A 17104-nucleotide genomic window follows, 5' to 3' on the forward strand; every position below is an offset into this window, starting at 1 on the left:
AAAATAATATGAATGGAAAAGGCTTGAGAATAGGAGGAAAGGGAGGATACACAGGAGGAAGAGGAGAAAGCATTAAGGCATTAAAGCTAAACCACTGGATCCTGTAAAGTGCAAATCCAGTCATTAAGGAGCCTAGACAAAGGGCAGCTTAGGAGACTAAAGCTGCCAGGTGTGAGCAGCACTATAACAAAGACGGGATGTTCCATACAGACTGAGGAGGCAACATCTAACCGTTGCTCCAGTCACGAGCGAGAGCCTCCGAATTGATCCAGACATTTTTTGAGGTGTGCACCAAAAACACATAGTATATAGCCTTGAGCCCCAGACACTCAGATGTCTCTCTCAGAACTGTGGCCATGTGTTTGGCAAGTGCTTGTGAACATGGGGCTGGTTGGCTGGCTCTCTTTGGGCATGGTTTAGGTAAAGTATTGTAGGTGCATGCACATCCCACCTCAATGGGGCCAGGTGCAGGACACAAAAAAATGTGTAGTAGTGATAAAAGAAAGTAGATGTCCGCACACTGGAGACTCCAAAACCGACAAAGTTTATTAAAAACACATGCAACGTTTCATGTGTTTTTAATAAACCTTGTCGGTTTTGGAGTCTCCAGTGTGCGGACATGCTTTCTTTTATCTCTTTGGGCATGGCCCATGGACTATTCTGTATTCACCGGAGCAGATCACAGGCGTTTCCCACATGGACTGACTGAAAAGGACTGACTGAGTTTCTGGGGTGGAGACTGTGCCAGTGAATGAGAGTCTGAAGTGTCATTGATGGTGATTCTATGGGAGTTCTGAGGTACATTTGGACCCACGTGCACTAGGCTACAGTATAAACGCTTATGCTATTACTGTAAAAACATTGTACTTAATTATTTAGGACATGGACTCTCCTGGAGTATAACTGCTATGGGCTTGTTGAAGTTTCTCTGTATGCTAAAACTATATCACATTTTTTCCTGGGTCGAAAATGCATGCGGATGGCACTGGCAGTCGTAGTGCTTCTGAAAATGGTCATCCTTCAAATGGAAGGTGTGGTACAGTAGTTACAGTAGCTCAGGGATATTTAAAGGCTAAATATTTCAGAGGCTATGCAGGAGACCTGTCAAAATCCCTGTGCTTTAAGGGATATCCCACAATCAACCAAGGGTGCGTTTCCCAAAAGCATAGTTGCTAACTAACATAGCAACTAACATAGTTGAAACTATGTAAGTACGACACAACTGTTTCCCAAAACGTTAGTCTGAACTATGGTGGTGGAACTTACATAGTACGATGCATCGTTGACCTTCGTGGGTGTTTCCCAAAAGCATAGTAGCAACGAACGTTCGTGACCACCATCGTAAAGTTGTGTAGTTCCAACTACACCTCTTGACCTGTGGTAAGTCGGCCCTTGAGGTTAGTAAGTGCATGACATGCAGCGGACAGATGGACATGTAGCCATCATGGTAGCCAACGATCCCACTAATATTTACTGTTGTAGGTTATATTGCCGGAGGCTATACGCGCACAACATTACTGGAGGACATTATGGGGTACAGTGGAAAGTGAAATGTTATGGAGTTAGCCTACTACACGACAACAGTGCGTGGTGAGGTACTGCGACCGCAGTTAACTGTGTTGTTATTATTCGTGAATTTGTATGTAGCCTAATGCTAATGTGTTAGCGTGGTTTCTTTCGAACACCTTAGGGTATGTTCACACTAAGCGTCTTTTTCTCAGCTGCCGGCGTCCGTTTTACATTATAACCCTATGGAGGAGACCGTGTTTTCAAAAAAGTTACCGGCTTCTTTTAAAACGCGACTGCAACCGTCTTTTTTCTGCAGCTCGAAGTTGAGAAAAGTTCAACTTCTGGCAGAAAAACGCCTTACGTCATGCTGTCTTTTTTACAACTGACCAATCACTAGCGGATTAACGAGACATGTGGTTTCCCATGACAACAGGTAAAAAATGGTGAAGGTGACAGAACATCGGTCGAGAGCGGTCGAGAGACTCGTTTTAGGTTTCTGAGCTTTTGGGAAATGTTTGACATGACTTCACAACTTTGCCATAACATACTAAAAGCAATAGTCAACCCCATTTTTTTCTTTCGCGATATTTTGTGTCCACACGTACGTTAGTCACTTTGCCTATCGCAATAAAAACGCTTCCGGCTGCTTTTGGAATAAAAACGCTGGCAGATTCTTTTTTCAAGGTGAGAAAACGGTCTGCACAACTTCTTTTGTCAGAAAAAGACGCTAAGTCTGAACGTACCCTTACGTTATATTTACTGGTGATAGACCTTTTGAATGCTAACGTAAATGTCATGTGAGCCTGTAATTGTTATGAAAAGTTAACGTTACATTGTAATCGTATGTTAACGTTACATTGTAGTCGTGGTATGTTAAGAGTCTTTGGATGGAGCATGACTGTGTAATCTATGGGTGCCTATCATGCAGCGTTTATACGTTGTCCTCCCTCGCTCCTCGGGCCTCGATCCTCACTGATCTACATAAAGAAAGATAGAAGAAGGGCTAGACTATCCCATTGTTGCCGCTCCATCATTCTTTATGTAGATCAGTGAGGATCGAGGCCCGAGGAGCGAGGTAGGACGTATAAACGCGGCATGAGAGGCACCTTATGTAATCTATCTCGTTGAATGAACACCGTGCAGTGGCGTTATGAATAGAGAGTGAGCTTTCACGTTGTCGAAGTTGCAGGTTCAAGATTCATGTGGAAGCTACTGGTGGAGAATGATGGTGGTTTTTGGTGTCTTATTATCCACTTAAAGTGTAGAAGGTAGTCTTTTAATCACTGTACGTTTTTGACATTTGAACATAGGTCAATTATTTTAAATGATTAAATGATGTAGCTACAACATAGGCTATACACAGCTGTCAACTTGAGTAGCCTCTTGCTTGGAGAACTTTAAAGAGCAACTTTCAAGTAATTGTATACTTCATTTGAGGCTCGTTGGATAAGTGAGCATATTGTGTATAGTTGTGTGTAGAGTAACAGTTGTGCAGTGGTTAGTGTGAAAACATGACATGAATTTCACTAATTTAACTTCTTGCTTTTGCTTTGTGACCTATATTTTGATGTCATGCCTCATGAGGAACATATGTGAAACAGGGGTCCAAACATGTTAGCAACTATTTCCCGGCATGCTTCCAGGCCATCAGGAAGGTTTGCACTATAGCTGCTGGAATGACCTCTTCCACCAACATCATCATCTGGCAATGGGACGTCATCCTGAAGGGCCATGTCGTGCAGTAATGGCATAAAACCCACCACTGACTTGGGTGATGTCGTCTGGTGTAGTCGGGAAGGTCATCCTGTCAGTGAGCTGCAACAGGATCTGTGTGACCACTGTCACAGCTCTACTGACTGATGCCTTGCTTAGCCCAAGGCCATGCCCTAACACCTCCAAAAAGCTGCCAGTAGCATTATGTACATAATGATCAACATGTATTGCACTGTATTGCAATTACCCTTCATTGATTTCACACACCTGTTCTAAAAAGAAAGGCATGCCTTGTCATGTCATATGTATGTAGTCCATACATTAATGTCTCAGGACTGTGAATGATCATTATGAGCTATATGGAGGAGGCAAGGGACATCAGAGATGTTTCATTACAGGAGTAACATCATCCATTTCTTAAACACTGTTGTGTTGTTTTCTGGGGGCCCATTATGTTGTACTTCATGGCTTATTCTACTTCAAACAATATGCAGTATCCTCATAGCTACATGTCTAGGTTTCAGAATTCAGGACTATTTAGTTAACATGCTTGTGTTATCATAGGAGGTTGATGGAATAAAGTAGGTGTTGAAATGTCAGTCCACCCAGGGAATATAGATATGCTTTACAGTAACATACAGTAACAGCAGAGAGGGTTAAAGCGGAAAGTAATGAAGGATCTTTGGTAACAGTATAGACTTTGCTACTATCTCAGCAGCAGAAAGGCAACAACAGCAACACATACAGTAACACTGTGTGTGTGTGTGTGTGTGAGTGTGTGTGTGTGTGTGTGTGTGTGTGTGTGTGTGTGTGTGTGTGTGTGTGTGTGTGTGTGTGTGTGTGTGTGTGTGTGTGTGTGTGTGTGTGTGTGTGTGTGTGTGTGTGTGTGTTGTGTGTGTGTGTGTATGTGTATGTGTATGTGTGTGGCTATGTTGGTACAGCTGATACAGCTCCTTCAACGCTTTGAGCAATAGTATGCCTAATATTTGTGATATATATATATATATATATATAACTTCATAACTGAATGAATAATAATCATACAACATTGTGTCTGTTCATTTAAAATACTTGTGTGTGATCACATGCTCAACATTCTACTATATTTATTCTGCTCTACTGCTAATACACTGCACATATTATTTTCTTTTATATTAGTCTAATCCACCTTCTGTTAACCAACTATATACTGTCTACACTGCACTATATTTCTTGTTCTGTCTATGCACCACCTAGGCTACACTATGTCTATGACACTATATTGTCTGCTTTTCCCCCCACTTCTGGTTAGATGCAAACTGCATTTGGTTGTCTTTGTACTTGTGCTCGGCTCAACGACAATAAAATTGAATTGAATCTAATCTAATTCAACCATGGTAGTTTTAATAGAACATAATGTAATTTTTTTTTATTTAGCCAAGGCCCTGAACAACAGACCTAGGCTCATGTTGGCCTATAAGGTAGGTAGTAAGCATATGGTTCGGACTCCAATTATTAGTTAACACCAGGACTATAGTTTGCAATCAATATACCTTTTTAATAAAAAATTCAAAATTCTAACATTATACAGCAGCGAGCATTGTCCAGGATTGAACCCATGACCATCGGAGTCGTAGTATTAGTGTCTATCCTTTTACGCCACCGTATGGAACTTATTGACAAGGAATCGGCTAATTATTTATAGGCCAATGTATTCGGTGTGTTTCAATAAATGCGTAACTTATTTGTTTACATTTCCTCTGTTTGGCGATTTGAAGGCGTCACTGATTAATTAGCATAACCTAAGCTAGGCTACTTTAAATAAGATACACGCTGGGGTTATTATTATTTATTTTAGCCCATGACTATTAGGCGATTATTAATTATCATCATCATCCATAATAATAATGAAAACGTAGCATAGGCCTATTAAAAATACTAGCTCTTATAATAGCCTACAAATTATTTTAATGATTATTATTAATAATAGACCTATGATAGGCCTATCATAAGGCTGGGCCTAGGAGTGTAGGCTACAGAAATCATAACTCATGTCAGGCAGTGTTAGCCTACAATTTAGACTTCATATGCGTTCGGCTCTAGCCGACAGGACCCGAGATGCTCCGAAAACATCTGCTACTATTGTAGTCCGAACTATGTTGGTAGCAACCAACTTGGTTCAAACTAACAAAGTACTATGTTGGTAGAGCAGTTTTGGGAAACAGTCGTAACTTGGATGTTGGTTAGTTGAACGATGCATCGTACCATGTTGGTAGAAAGCTAACCTACGTAGTTGTACGGGAAACGCACCCCAGGTCAGTTTAATATCAAAAACATATTCACCAAGAAAAGATGAAACAATAAAACATCACTAACAGGGTATAGACTTCATGAGCATGTCACGGGGATAATGAAGCAGACATCTGCATTGTGTTTAGTTGAATTAGGTCCACGACACCTCCAAAAGTCTCAACCATGCCGGGTATCTAAGACCCACACCTCTCTCCACTCATGAGGGTTCCCTGTACTTAGCACTGTTAATCTTATTAATTCCAGACACAATGACTGTTCAAACATGAATGGCTTGCTTTGAGAATAATGCTAGTTGTATCCTATGAATACATTATTCTATGGCAATTGCATTTCAGAAAAGCACTTCACATGGTGCTTCAAGTTTATGATTGCTACCACAGTCGAATTTTTTTCACCATTTCTTAACCTAGGCATCCAGCGTCTAGTGAACCATTCACAGTAGGTCCATCCAGAGCTGAAAATTACATCCGAAGATCACAGAACGCTCGCCATGGAAGTGCTCTAGAATCTTGAAATAGTGCGTCAGGATTCTATAAACCATTGTGACGTCGCGGTCTTTGTAAAGTCATTCAGCTTGTGGTCATAGATATTCTAGTCGCCACACATTATTCCGATGTCAGGGGGTGACCAGGTAAGTAGAAAATAATGTATAGGCCTATCCATGGGGAGACAAGACTATGATAGCCTACACTTCGGATATGCTATGGCTATTGCTTTGAAAGATGATACCGTTCGCCAGTTACAATACCTTATTTTCCTGTGTAGCCTATAGGCCTATTGGTGTATTTGACGATTTCTGTTAGCTAAGCAAGCTAGTGTTGGTCCTAATTGTATCAGTAAACAATACTGCTAGGTTTGCCATTTCCGTAGATTGGTTTAGAGTTCGAGTGTGCAGTAAAAAAAAAGAAAAAAAATCCTGCAAGGACTACAAAAGATATTAATTCCTCAAATTGGAAATAAAGTGATTACCTAGTGATGAAATGATCATGAAAGTGCTGCCAGCCTACCCTGGATGGTTGCATCAGCTTTCATGAAAAATGAGTTTGTTACAGATTCATTGGCCATCTCAAAGTTATGAGGTCCGTTTACCGTTTTGGCAATATAACTGTTGGATGTACTTTTTCCCTTAACCAAGAAGAAACCACAGGCCTATTGATTGGTTCAGGTGATATGGGTGTACTTTGTAATGTTGTCTACTAACTACAGTGTATGATGTCCAACGAGTGCAACTGGAATGTTTACTACAACATAATGACAAAACAAATTGTCTACAGTTTTTCCATGATCCACACATGATGTCATGCTAGAATGAGAAATTATTTAATATCTATTATTCATAATTTAAGGATTCTGATTGTCATCTGTAGAGGATGACATCATGAAAAAAAAAAACAAAAAAAAAAACAAGTGGCACTGGCCACCACACTTGTTTGGTGCAGATGTCTTATATGCTGCATTTAGACAAAAGCTCAACTTAAATGTATCCCTCAGTGGCAACACTAGACAGGTCTGGAACTGCATCTGCCACCAGATGGGCTACTAATGAAGCCTCCCGTGGCTGGCCAGACCTGGACAAAATGAACGTCTCCCCCGCGATCCACCACCTTGTGGAAAACATGTCAGAAGAGTAAGATGAAGTGCTGTGAAAGTGCAGTTTTAAACGTTTTGTTCGGTTGTCTGCCGCTGGTGATGAGACATTTCTAAAGGGCATTTCTCATTTTACAGGCAATGGAAAGTTGTGCACACTGCACTGTGTGAACCTGTGAGTTTGATTTCTTTATCTGTGAACATACACACTGTACAGCACAATCATGCACTGCAACATCAAGCCACGTAATTAATTAACTGTAACTGATTTCTGTGTCTGATAGATTTATTAGTTTATTCTATTCTATTCTATTCTATTCCTTTCTTCTATTCCATTCCATTCCATTCTATGAGCCATGTTCTTCTCCTAATATGATGATGACTATGATGCTTGTCCCTGGTTTTGTTTACACAGACAGCCATGCCTGAACTTGGACATCTGTGTTCAAACATAGTCAAGGCAGTAACCCAGACAACCAGTCAGCACCTCCTTCCGGCTCTCAGCAAGATGCTGGGCATGCCTGTGTGGTCTCTGATTCAGTCAGGAATGGCTAAACCAAGTAAACCTTCTCACTGGTATGTGCTAAAATTATACAGTAGTTTGTTGTTTTCATTTTGCATTTAACATTTCACTCTCTCACTGTCAGTTATTTACAGTTGTTTTATGCAGATCAAATTAGCTTACTGTCAGTTAATGTGACTCTTATTAGTGCGGTTATTCCTTTACTACCAGCAGTAAAACATGTTCACACTCTTTTTATATAATTAGATTTTCTTAACAACGTTAATTAGTCTCAAGACTGCAAGTTTGTATGGATGTGTATTTGTTTTTATTATTATTCAAGGTCCCAGATTACTCAATACCAGACAACTCTGTGTGAGTTATTTGGAATCACCGAGGATTCCATTTGCAAGAATCTGCGTGATTGCCGTCACCAGTGTGAGCGGGATGTTGTTGGACTGGTGTTTTGGCACGTGAACTCGGTCGTTAACTTGGCTCTCAAACAGCACATCCTAAAAGGAGGAAGGCCGTCTGAGCTCAGCATAAAAGAATCAACTGTCAAGGCCACAAAGGATCTGGTGCGTGCTGTGTCTACCCAGGTCAATAGTGCCTCTGCAGAGAGATCCTCATCAATGACACAGGTTTCATCACCTGAAAAAGACTCTCGCTTGATATTGGTAACAAGAACCATCATCAATGCCATCACGGACCACATGAACAACTGCTTGGATGGAGATGAACTGAAGCAGGTGGGGGAGATTATCTCTGCTGTGGCAGAGAGGGTCAACATGCTGGCATCCCAGAATGCACCTCTGGAGAGTCCTCTTTGCAGAGGCCTTACCATTCTCGCTCAAGATCAGTTGGTTGATGGCGAGGATTTTCTCAGCGGCTTACAATCTCGAAACCTGAAAAAACTGTCCACCGATAAATTCCACACAAAAGCAACTAAGGCAGTAAGTGATGTCCTCATGAAAAACTTCAATTGTCATTGCACGCCAAAGTGCAATCATCTCTCGCCATCTTCTCGCCCTGTAGACCAGGCTGCATCAGCTGTACTTGAGACATTTATGGAGGAGATTAAAAACCTTGCCCGGTACACACGCTGCATAACTGATGCAGAGAATGGGAATGAACCAACTCTGGACACCCTCGATGCAACATCTCGCAGTAGTGACAGAAGCAAGGCTATAGCTGCAGCCCATATCATGTTCTACAAAGTGCAGATGAAACTCATGGAGCTTTATTCCCAGCCGTCACTGAAAAAGAGCTGTACTTCCCTTACTGGAACGGAGGACGCGTCAGTCATTGATCAGGTGTATCAGCTTCAGGTTGACACCGCCACAAGGGACGTGGTGAAGGAGATACTGAACACCTTGAACGGTGAGGATTTGGATAATGAAAGGCCCAGCAACTTGGACTGCAGCTCTTCACAGGTGTCTATGGAGGCGCGTGAGTTTGTTAACGGCATCATGACACAGCTTGAGAACTTCCCTGGTTCCACCTGTGAAGAATCCACACATTCACCTCCATTGTCAGAGCAAGATTTCTCTGGGAAGAGTTCACAGTTGAGCAGGATCAGCAGCAAGTGCTCTGAGATCTGTGTTCCGAACCTTCAGGCACTCACATGCGAGAAGTTTTTCACTGAGGCCTCAAAAACTGTGAGTCAAACGCTGTTGAAGTCTATCAGAAGCCAGAGTTCTTCATCTTTCAGCAGTCAACAGCTGCAATTTGATGCATCCGGTTTGTCCAAGGAAAGTTCGCCCATCACACTTCAGAATGTTGATTTAGCAGCCTTCAATATCACTCAGGACTTTGTGTCTGAAATTAAGCTCTGTGCTGCATCAATTGAGGCGCTTGCGCCAGAATCACAGATGAATGGTGACCTTTTAGAAAGTGGAGGAACATTTTCACATACAGCCAATGGACAACTTGAAGGAGATACTCAGAATTTTCAGAAAACAATCATGACCTCTGTTAAAGGTATTTACGGCAGGATACATGACAAAGTCAAACAGTTCTACTCTCAATATAAATCCGATCAGAAAGAAACAGCATCAGTTCAACAAGACCATCCTTCAGAACAAGAGGAATATGCGGAGGCATTGACATCTTCTGATTATGAAAGGGTTGACAACAGTACGAAAGAAATTATCAGACAGCTCTCCTCTTTGGTTAAAACAGCAATATCATCTGAAGGAAACTTAACTGACCCTGCTTGTGTAAAGTCTTCATATGCTTCTCTCAAATCCTGTACATTTGTGGATGATGTGATATCTGAACTCAAGAACATGTCTGCTTGTGCAGATGTCGCATCCCTGGACATGTTAACAGTCGGTCTCAATGACACTGTTTCTGTAATTGAGAAACTCTCCAACACAGAATTCCAGGCAAAAGCATCTCGCCAAGTGAGCGAAGTCTTGCTAATGTCTGTGATAAACCAGTCATCGCTTGCGGATTCAGAGCTATGTGGTAATGCAACAGGTGACTCAGATTGCATCGATGTCCACAGTTTCCTCCCGTCGGTTTCTCAATCGCAGTCCATTGCATATGATTTAGTTGGAGAGGTCATTGAGGAGACCATTGATAGTCTCATCAGCTCAGGATTCTACTCTCTCGCCCAGTCAACAGCCAGTGACATAGTCGAGAATGTTACAGGGGCCATGAAGGATCTTCTGGAGATCAAATTGGCTGCCAAAACTTTGCAGCACACCAAGGGGGACGATGCAGGAGTCTCACAAGCTATCGGTGCCCGTCTCATGGTCAACAGGATAGGCCTGACAGCTAACCACATTTTCACAAACATCAAGAAAAGGGCAGCAGCATGTCTGCATAAATACCGGACGTTTGTCCACAAAGACAAGAGAGAGGCATCCACCAGGGAAGCTATCAGTCAGGTGCTTGCGTCCATCCAAGATGAGCTTCCCGACACTAAGGAGGCAGAAAACTCAGGGCAAATCAGTCTAGTTCATCACCTTCTCTCCACCATGATTGATGAAATTAAGAGTACGGGCACGGAAATGGGTAACAGACAAATCTCTGGACAACCTCGTCTTCTTTCAGGCAGAGGAGTAAGACCTCGAAGGTTCCTCTCTGAAACAACAGTGACAGAATACACCCATGACCTTTCCCATCAAATCTATCAGATTCTCAGAAATAGTTACGACCCCTCAGTCTTGTTCATGCCTGCTGGAAAGAGTGCTTCAGACTCCTTCCTCTCTGTGGTATCATGCAGAGAGGAAGAAAAGCATGAGACCCCCTTCGACCTCATATACAGTTGTGTGGAAGAGTCAGTGAAGCGTCTCATACTTTCATGCTTCTTCCCTTTAACATCGAGGGAGAATCAGGACAGGATTTTGCGACTTGCTTTTGACTCCAGCGGCAGTTCGTGTGACTCCCCCCCACCGCAATTGACACAGCACAACTCAGAGGCCTCTAAGTCATCATCATCCAAGCTGTTCAGAAGGACCCTCAATGTTCTCACCCAAGTACTGGCCAAAGAAGTCATTGACAGGCTGTCTGTAGATGTCAGTACAACTTCCCCTGTTGAAAGTGAGGACAAAAATACCTTCAGTCAGTTGTCTGCAAGAGAATATCAGCAACCACCACAGGTGGAGCAGATGGATGAATCGAGACCAGCGATTTCTGGTTCATCCTCCAGAACCTCTCTGTCCATCTCGGACATGGCAGTTGTTGAAACTGTGTATGCCATAGAGGAAGATAAAGTGATGTGTTCTAGTGAGGCTTCTTGCTCTGTCGCTCATCCGCCTGCTGTTATGGACATCTTGTCTCCTTGTGCCTCTGAAACTCACGGTGAACAAGTGCAAATGAAGCATGAAAAAGTGCCAGTAGTGAAGCATGTTGGATTTGCCATCTCACCACTTTCGTCTGAGTTGCCTGAGACAGAAGAGGCCAGCGACAATGATTACGCCTGCTTCATCTCCATGCTAGTCATACGACTTCTGAGTAAAACAATTAGTGCAGACCATGGTAAACCGGCTGGGCAGGAGGATCTCCATGACGATGTGCATGATATGTCCCGTGAGCTTATTGATAGCATCCTACCTGAGCTCTTCTTGGCCTCTGGAATCGTCAAACGCAAGAGCTACCCTGAGGACATGAAGATTTTCCGGATTTACCAGAACTTGTACCAGAACCTCGTCCAGGAGTATGGGTCTTCCCAAGGACTCAAGTCGGCTGTAGAGGCTGATGGGTCATCATTTGACACGTCACTGATCAAATTGTTGACAAAGGAGATCCATGCACCTCCTTCCACTAGACTTGGTCCTGAGGTAAATAGTGAGAATGGAACCAAGGCCAGAAGATTCCAACTGAGTTCAAGATTCCAGACCCCATTGAAGTTCCCAAAAATTCCAATCAACATGGAGGTAATTATTTTATGGTTTCATTTTATGTCAGTTGTTGTGATGCACATACAATACATGTTGGTTAGGTAGCTCTGTATTATTGCTCATGAGTAATGTATCAAGCTGTTATCATTATTTCAGCAATTACGGGCATTACACCTACCTACTATAAAGAAGAAGCAGGACAGTGATGTGGTTGCAACTGATTCAAACACGGGTAAGTCTATGGCTCCATCAGTCTTTGTGTTCTATACATCGTACATCCAGATAACATCAATATATGAGTTCTCATTACTGTTAAGATAAATAACAGCAGATAAATGTATTTCTGTCAGACACTGACAGATTTGACCTTTGACCTTATTATTCTGATCTACTGTAGGTGTATTTCATGTATTGCTCTGAATCCAGGAATCAGTTTCATAATCAGAATCATATTCTCAATAACCTACTGTAACTTAGCCACTTTTACATTACAAAATGAACTGAATAATTATGTTGTCATGTGTCATGGTTTCCAGCCTCTGCCACTGGCACTTTTACCAGAAAACTCCAGGGGATGCGGGACAGCTTTAAACCATTGGGAAGTTTTTCCTTTAGAATGCCTAATATTCCAAGGCCTACTTTAAAGGTAGAGTACAGTTTTTAACATCACACTGTATTTGTTGTTTACTTGTTTTAATGTCTGATGTATAGAACTGCCACTGCATAGTTATGAGATGTTATTTGTCATTGAATAGCCTCATTTAACTAGGCTGGGTGAACCCTGCCTGAACTTCCAGGGAATTTGAATTTCGCACGGCAGCTCAGGCTGGAAACCAGCAGATCTATATCCTCTGTTTACTGCCAGAACCTTTGGCTCCAATCAGAAACTTTGTCATACTATAGTCCTGGCACGCTATTGGCCGGTGACGTGACGATAGCGAAACTTAAGCGATGCGAAGTGCAGTAGAAACAAAGCGCAGCCTCCCCAGATTACTGTTCAATCTTAAAAGATTGATCTTAGTATGGTGAAAACCAGACTATCATTTAACAGTACAGTGCTGTATTCCTCAGATACCAAAGAAGTACAATGAGATTGCCCCGTGTTTGAATATGGACAGATCTGAAGATGTCATTGAAGCTGATGAAAACATGGGTAAGCTTAAATCAGATTACAGTCAGAATGCAAACTCAAACTCAAACATACTGCTACACTGAATGCATAATCATATATGCAGTCATTAAAATTCAGTGTCTGTCTGTGTCTACTCTAGCCTCCAGCCAGACTCTGATGAACTTGGTGGTGTCTTCAGTGAATGAGACCGTATCTGAGCAGACTCCACTGCCTGACTGAAAATTCTCAGAATTGGTTCTTTTCCCACAAGCTTTCCAGCAAGTCCTTTGACAGCTAAATAACATTTCGTTAACTTGACATAATGCAATCAATCATTTTACCTAACCCATCATTAAACTCTCTAATGAATTAATCCTTTTAGGGACTTCTGGCTTTTTGCAGCTTCATAATACAGCCGGTTAGATACAGTATATACTGACTCTTGGCATACCTGAAAAACAAATTAAGGAGTTAAAAACTATGTAAATATGTCTTACGACTCTAGATAAGGTGGACAAGTTACTCATTTTTAATCTATTTTCTCTAAAAATCATTTAGTAGATGCACAGAATAGATATATTTAGTAGATGCAATTTTTTATTTGTCTCATGCAAGACATTCCTAAGAAACATTTGAGTTACCTTGTAAACCCTTCTGCTGTTGTCTAACTTCAAACTGCTGAATGTCTTCAGATTGACATGACGTCCTCGATGCACTCATTAAAAGCGATGTGCGCATTCAATCCAGATTCATTATTCATCCATTGTGTTCCATTGTGCACTAAAACACTCAAGAAGCGAGCTGGTGTTTTTGTGTAGCTTGTTTTCTTGGAGGCCTGCGCATTTGGGAGGGTGAGAGTGAAGCGATTTGCTACAGAGCGCCCGTGATCTCTGCCTCCATTTTTCATCGTGACAGGTCCCATACCACACAGCTTGCCCAGGCTGGCAGCAGGCGGCTCTGGAGTGTAGCTGCGCTTAGCTGCTGTTCTTGGATCAGCCCTCCTGAGCTTTTGGCTTTACATCTTATGCATGCATGAATACATACAGTGCCCACACACGGGTCGCAAACACACACACACGCACGCACGCACGCACGCACGCACGCACGCACGCACGCACGCACGCACACACACACACACACACACACACACACACACACACACACACACACATACATACACACACACACACATACACATACACATACACATACACATAGGTCCACCATATATTACACTCTTGGGTAGGTAGAGCCTACCCATTTCTGATTGCCTGTTGAACCTATGACAATCACACACACACACACACACACACACACACACACACTTGAATACATACAGTACCATGCCCATACACATGCGTTGCATACACACACACACACACACACACACACATACACACATGAATACAGTACCATGCCCACACACATACGTTACACACACACACACACACACACACACAGAGAGACACACAGACAGACAGACAGACAGACAGACAGACACACACACACACAAACACACACACACACACACACACACACACACACACACTCACTCAGAGGTAAACCATATATTACAGAGCCTACCCATTTCTGATTGCCTGTTGAACCTATGACACAGGCACACACACACACACACACACACACACACACACACACACACACACACACACACACACACACATGTAGCGAATAAAATACAACAAGCCACACAAGGCCATAAGAAGACCAAGACCCCTCCTAGTAAAAGAAAATGTTCCCACCCACAAGAGGGGAGACAAGTGATTGACTGTTTAGGGGTCACTAGAGGAACAATTTTCTCTTAAATGCATTCATGTAAGATGAACAGCTATTAAAATCCTACTGTATGTCTGAGGAGGAGAGAGTGAGATGGGATCACCGCCACGCCTACCCTTATCTGCTGATGTGACAAGGCTGAAGTCTATTAGTGCTCTATGATCACTGACACCTACGAATTACCTTCACATCACACACTCGATGAGTTTGAGTAATCTAGCCATCCTATGCACATGGGTAGGGCAATTAAGGATGAAACTCAGAGAGCTCTCTCTCTCTCCATCTTTCTTACGCGCTTGTAAAATGTGTAGGGAGAGTATATGTAGATGTACGTAGATAGGTAGGTGTGTGTGTGTGTGTGTGTGTGTGTGTGTCCGTGTGCGTGTGTGTGTGCATTGCCTGCCATCATTTAAATCCAGGTTGTAGAGCAGATCCATGGGTAGGGAAATTAAGGATGAAACTCAGAGAACTCTCTCTCTATCTCTCCATCTCTCTTACGCGCTTGTAAAATGTGTAGGGAGTGTATACAGTAAGTAGATGTACGTAGATAGGTAGGTGTGTGTGTGTGTGTGTGTGCGTGCGTGCGTGCGTGCGTACGTGTGTGTGTGTGTGTGTGTGTGCATTGCCTGCTTTCATTTAAATCCAGGTTTTAGAGCAGAGAAGGTCTGCACCTTTTCCCCCTCAAAACAAAAATGATGCACATGAGCACCTCTAAATATAAATGTCACAGAGGGCTGAGTTGGTGAAAGTACAAATAAAATCTGAGTGAGGAGAAGAATAATGAAGTTTTACATGTGTGAAATTCCTTTTCTATGCCCCTCTACCTCTCTCTCCCTCTTCAACACACTCTGAGGATGAAAAAAAAATAGGTTTGATAGAAATGAATTCTCAAAGAAAGAGAGCGCATGTGACAAGAATCGTCATGCGGCTCCAAAAACCCCTCTTGTTCCAGGTTCTTTTTTATCTCTGAACCGTGCCTGGCTAAGCACAGCCACCACTCGAATAGAACAGGGACGTCACTGTAAAGAGGAACACGCTCTCACATGCATTCATCCTCCACAGCAGAGAGCTCTTAGTCAAATGGGAATGCAGGAAAGAGACTACTTAAGGTGTAAGAAAAGATTCTGTCTGCTTTAGGACTGAGTCATGCTCGTGTGTGTGATTACTTTGGTCGGCATCAAAACCACTTGGCTGAGACCAGCCCAGAGGAAATAGTTGCCAGCAGCTTTAATCCTTAATTGATTATGAATATAATAAATTATCCGAAATCAGGACATCCTTTGCACTATATTTTATACCTCAGGAATTATTTAATTGTGTTTTTTTTTTATTTTATTTTGTAATCTAGTTGACTTGCAACACAGAAGGGTGTACATTACCTCCAGCATACATGTTAGCAACTTCTATTTATTTTTTAAAAAATAAACTAGTCTGTAGCCCACAGGCCCTCAGCATCTTTGCATTTTGATGGGAAATGTAAATATGGCGCCAGTCCCCACGCCACGTCACCCACCCCCCTCACGGGTGCGGGTCTGACTGCATTCCTAAAATGTTCTAAGCCAGCTGGAGAGATAAAGGTGTGCCTGTCTGTGGAGAGCAGGTCATGAATAAGTTACAGACAGGGGCTTACCTGTGGGGAAGTGTTTGGGGCATCCGCACAACTCTTTTCATTCAGTGCTGGTTGTTTAGAAAGTCGATAAGGCACGGCTAAGAGATGCAAGTCTGGAGAATGCTTGAGAATTTAGATGCCGTGGTGGGGTAATTTGTTTTGGGAATTCAGTGAGGCGCAAACATAAATTTGGCTACACAAAACACACAGGGCGCATCCAGAGAATGTATTCTGCTTTTTCTGTGAAGAAATATATCCTCAAATAAGACACTCTTTCCTTCCTTCTTTCACTCTCTCTCTCTGTGGAAATGAGTAAAACATAACTTCACATTTCTGCACTGCATCAACTTCCCAGTCATTTAGCTCTACCAGTAAACAGTATTCTCCCGTTATAAAATCGTGATCAGCTGGTACAAGTCACGATCCACTGGTAAAAACAGCACTCTTTCAGGTCATTTCCAGTCGTGGCAAACCAGAAGTTCAAAAGGCATGCATACCAAGGGAGGACGTTAAACAAACGAACTCGCACTCAAACTAGACATAAGCCTAGGGGTGAGTGGGCGAGCACACACAGGGCTTAAACACACACACACACACACACACACACACACACACACACACATACGCACACAGCAGAG

The 17104-nt window shown here is 42.5% G+C and overlaps 1 protein-coding gene across 3 annotated transcripts; it reads left to right on the forward strand.

The window, feature by feature from the left end:
• The first annotated feature begins 1952 nt into the window (after positions 1-1952).
• Positions 1953-13436, forward strand: LOC134062599 (uncharacterized). 3 transcript variants are annotated; one of them, XM_062518671.1, is made up of 9 exons: positions 1953-2193; positions 7006-7141; positions 7240-7276; positions 7517-7677; positions 7947-11988; positions 12109-12184; positions 12489-12598; positions 13024-13105; positions 13224-13436. In XM_062518671.1, exons 2-9 carry the CDS (start codon positions 7092-7094, stop codon positions 13301-13303), a joined length of 4638 nt encoding a protein of 1545 aa, XP_062374655.1. In that variant the 5' UTR covers positions 1953-2193; positions 7006-7091; the 3' UTR covers positions 13304-13436. The 3 variants fall into 3 exon arrangements, with proteins under 3 accessions (XP_062374655.1, XP_062374654.1, XP_062374653.1); XM_062518670.1 differs by lacking the exon at positions 1953-2193 and adding an exon at positions 6117-6145; XM_062518669.1 differs by lacking the exon at positions 1953-2193 and having other exon boundaries at positions 6480-7141.
• Positions 13437-17104: the final 3668 nt, after the last annotated feature.

This window comes from Sardina pilchardus, chromosome 17, assembly GCF_963854185.1.
Source record: "Sardina pilchardus chromosome 17, fSarPil1.1, whole genome shotgun sequence".
Classification (NCBI taxonomy): Eukaryota; Metazoa; Chordata; class Actinopteri; order Clupeiformes; family Clupeidae; genus Sardina; species Sardina pilchardus.

Bases quoted from the DNA above. Each gene is read 5' to 3' on its own strand.
- LOC134062599 (XM_062518669.1), top strand. From the start codon at position 6,993: ATGTATCCCTCAGTGGCAACACTAGACAGGTCTGGAACTGCATCTGCC. The intron at 12,185-12,488 runs GTAAGTCTATGG...CATGGTTTCCAG, and splicing joins TGCAACTGATTCAAACACGG to CCTCTGCCACTGGCACTTTT. The intron at 13,106-13,223 runs GTAAGCTTAAAT...TGTCTACTCTAG, and splicing joins TGAAGCTGATGAAAACATGG to CCTCCAGCCAGACTCTGATG.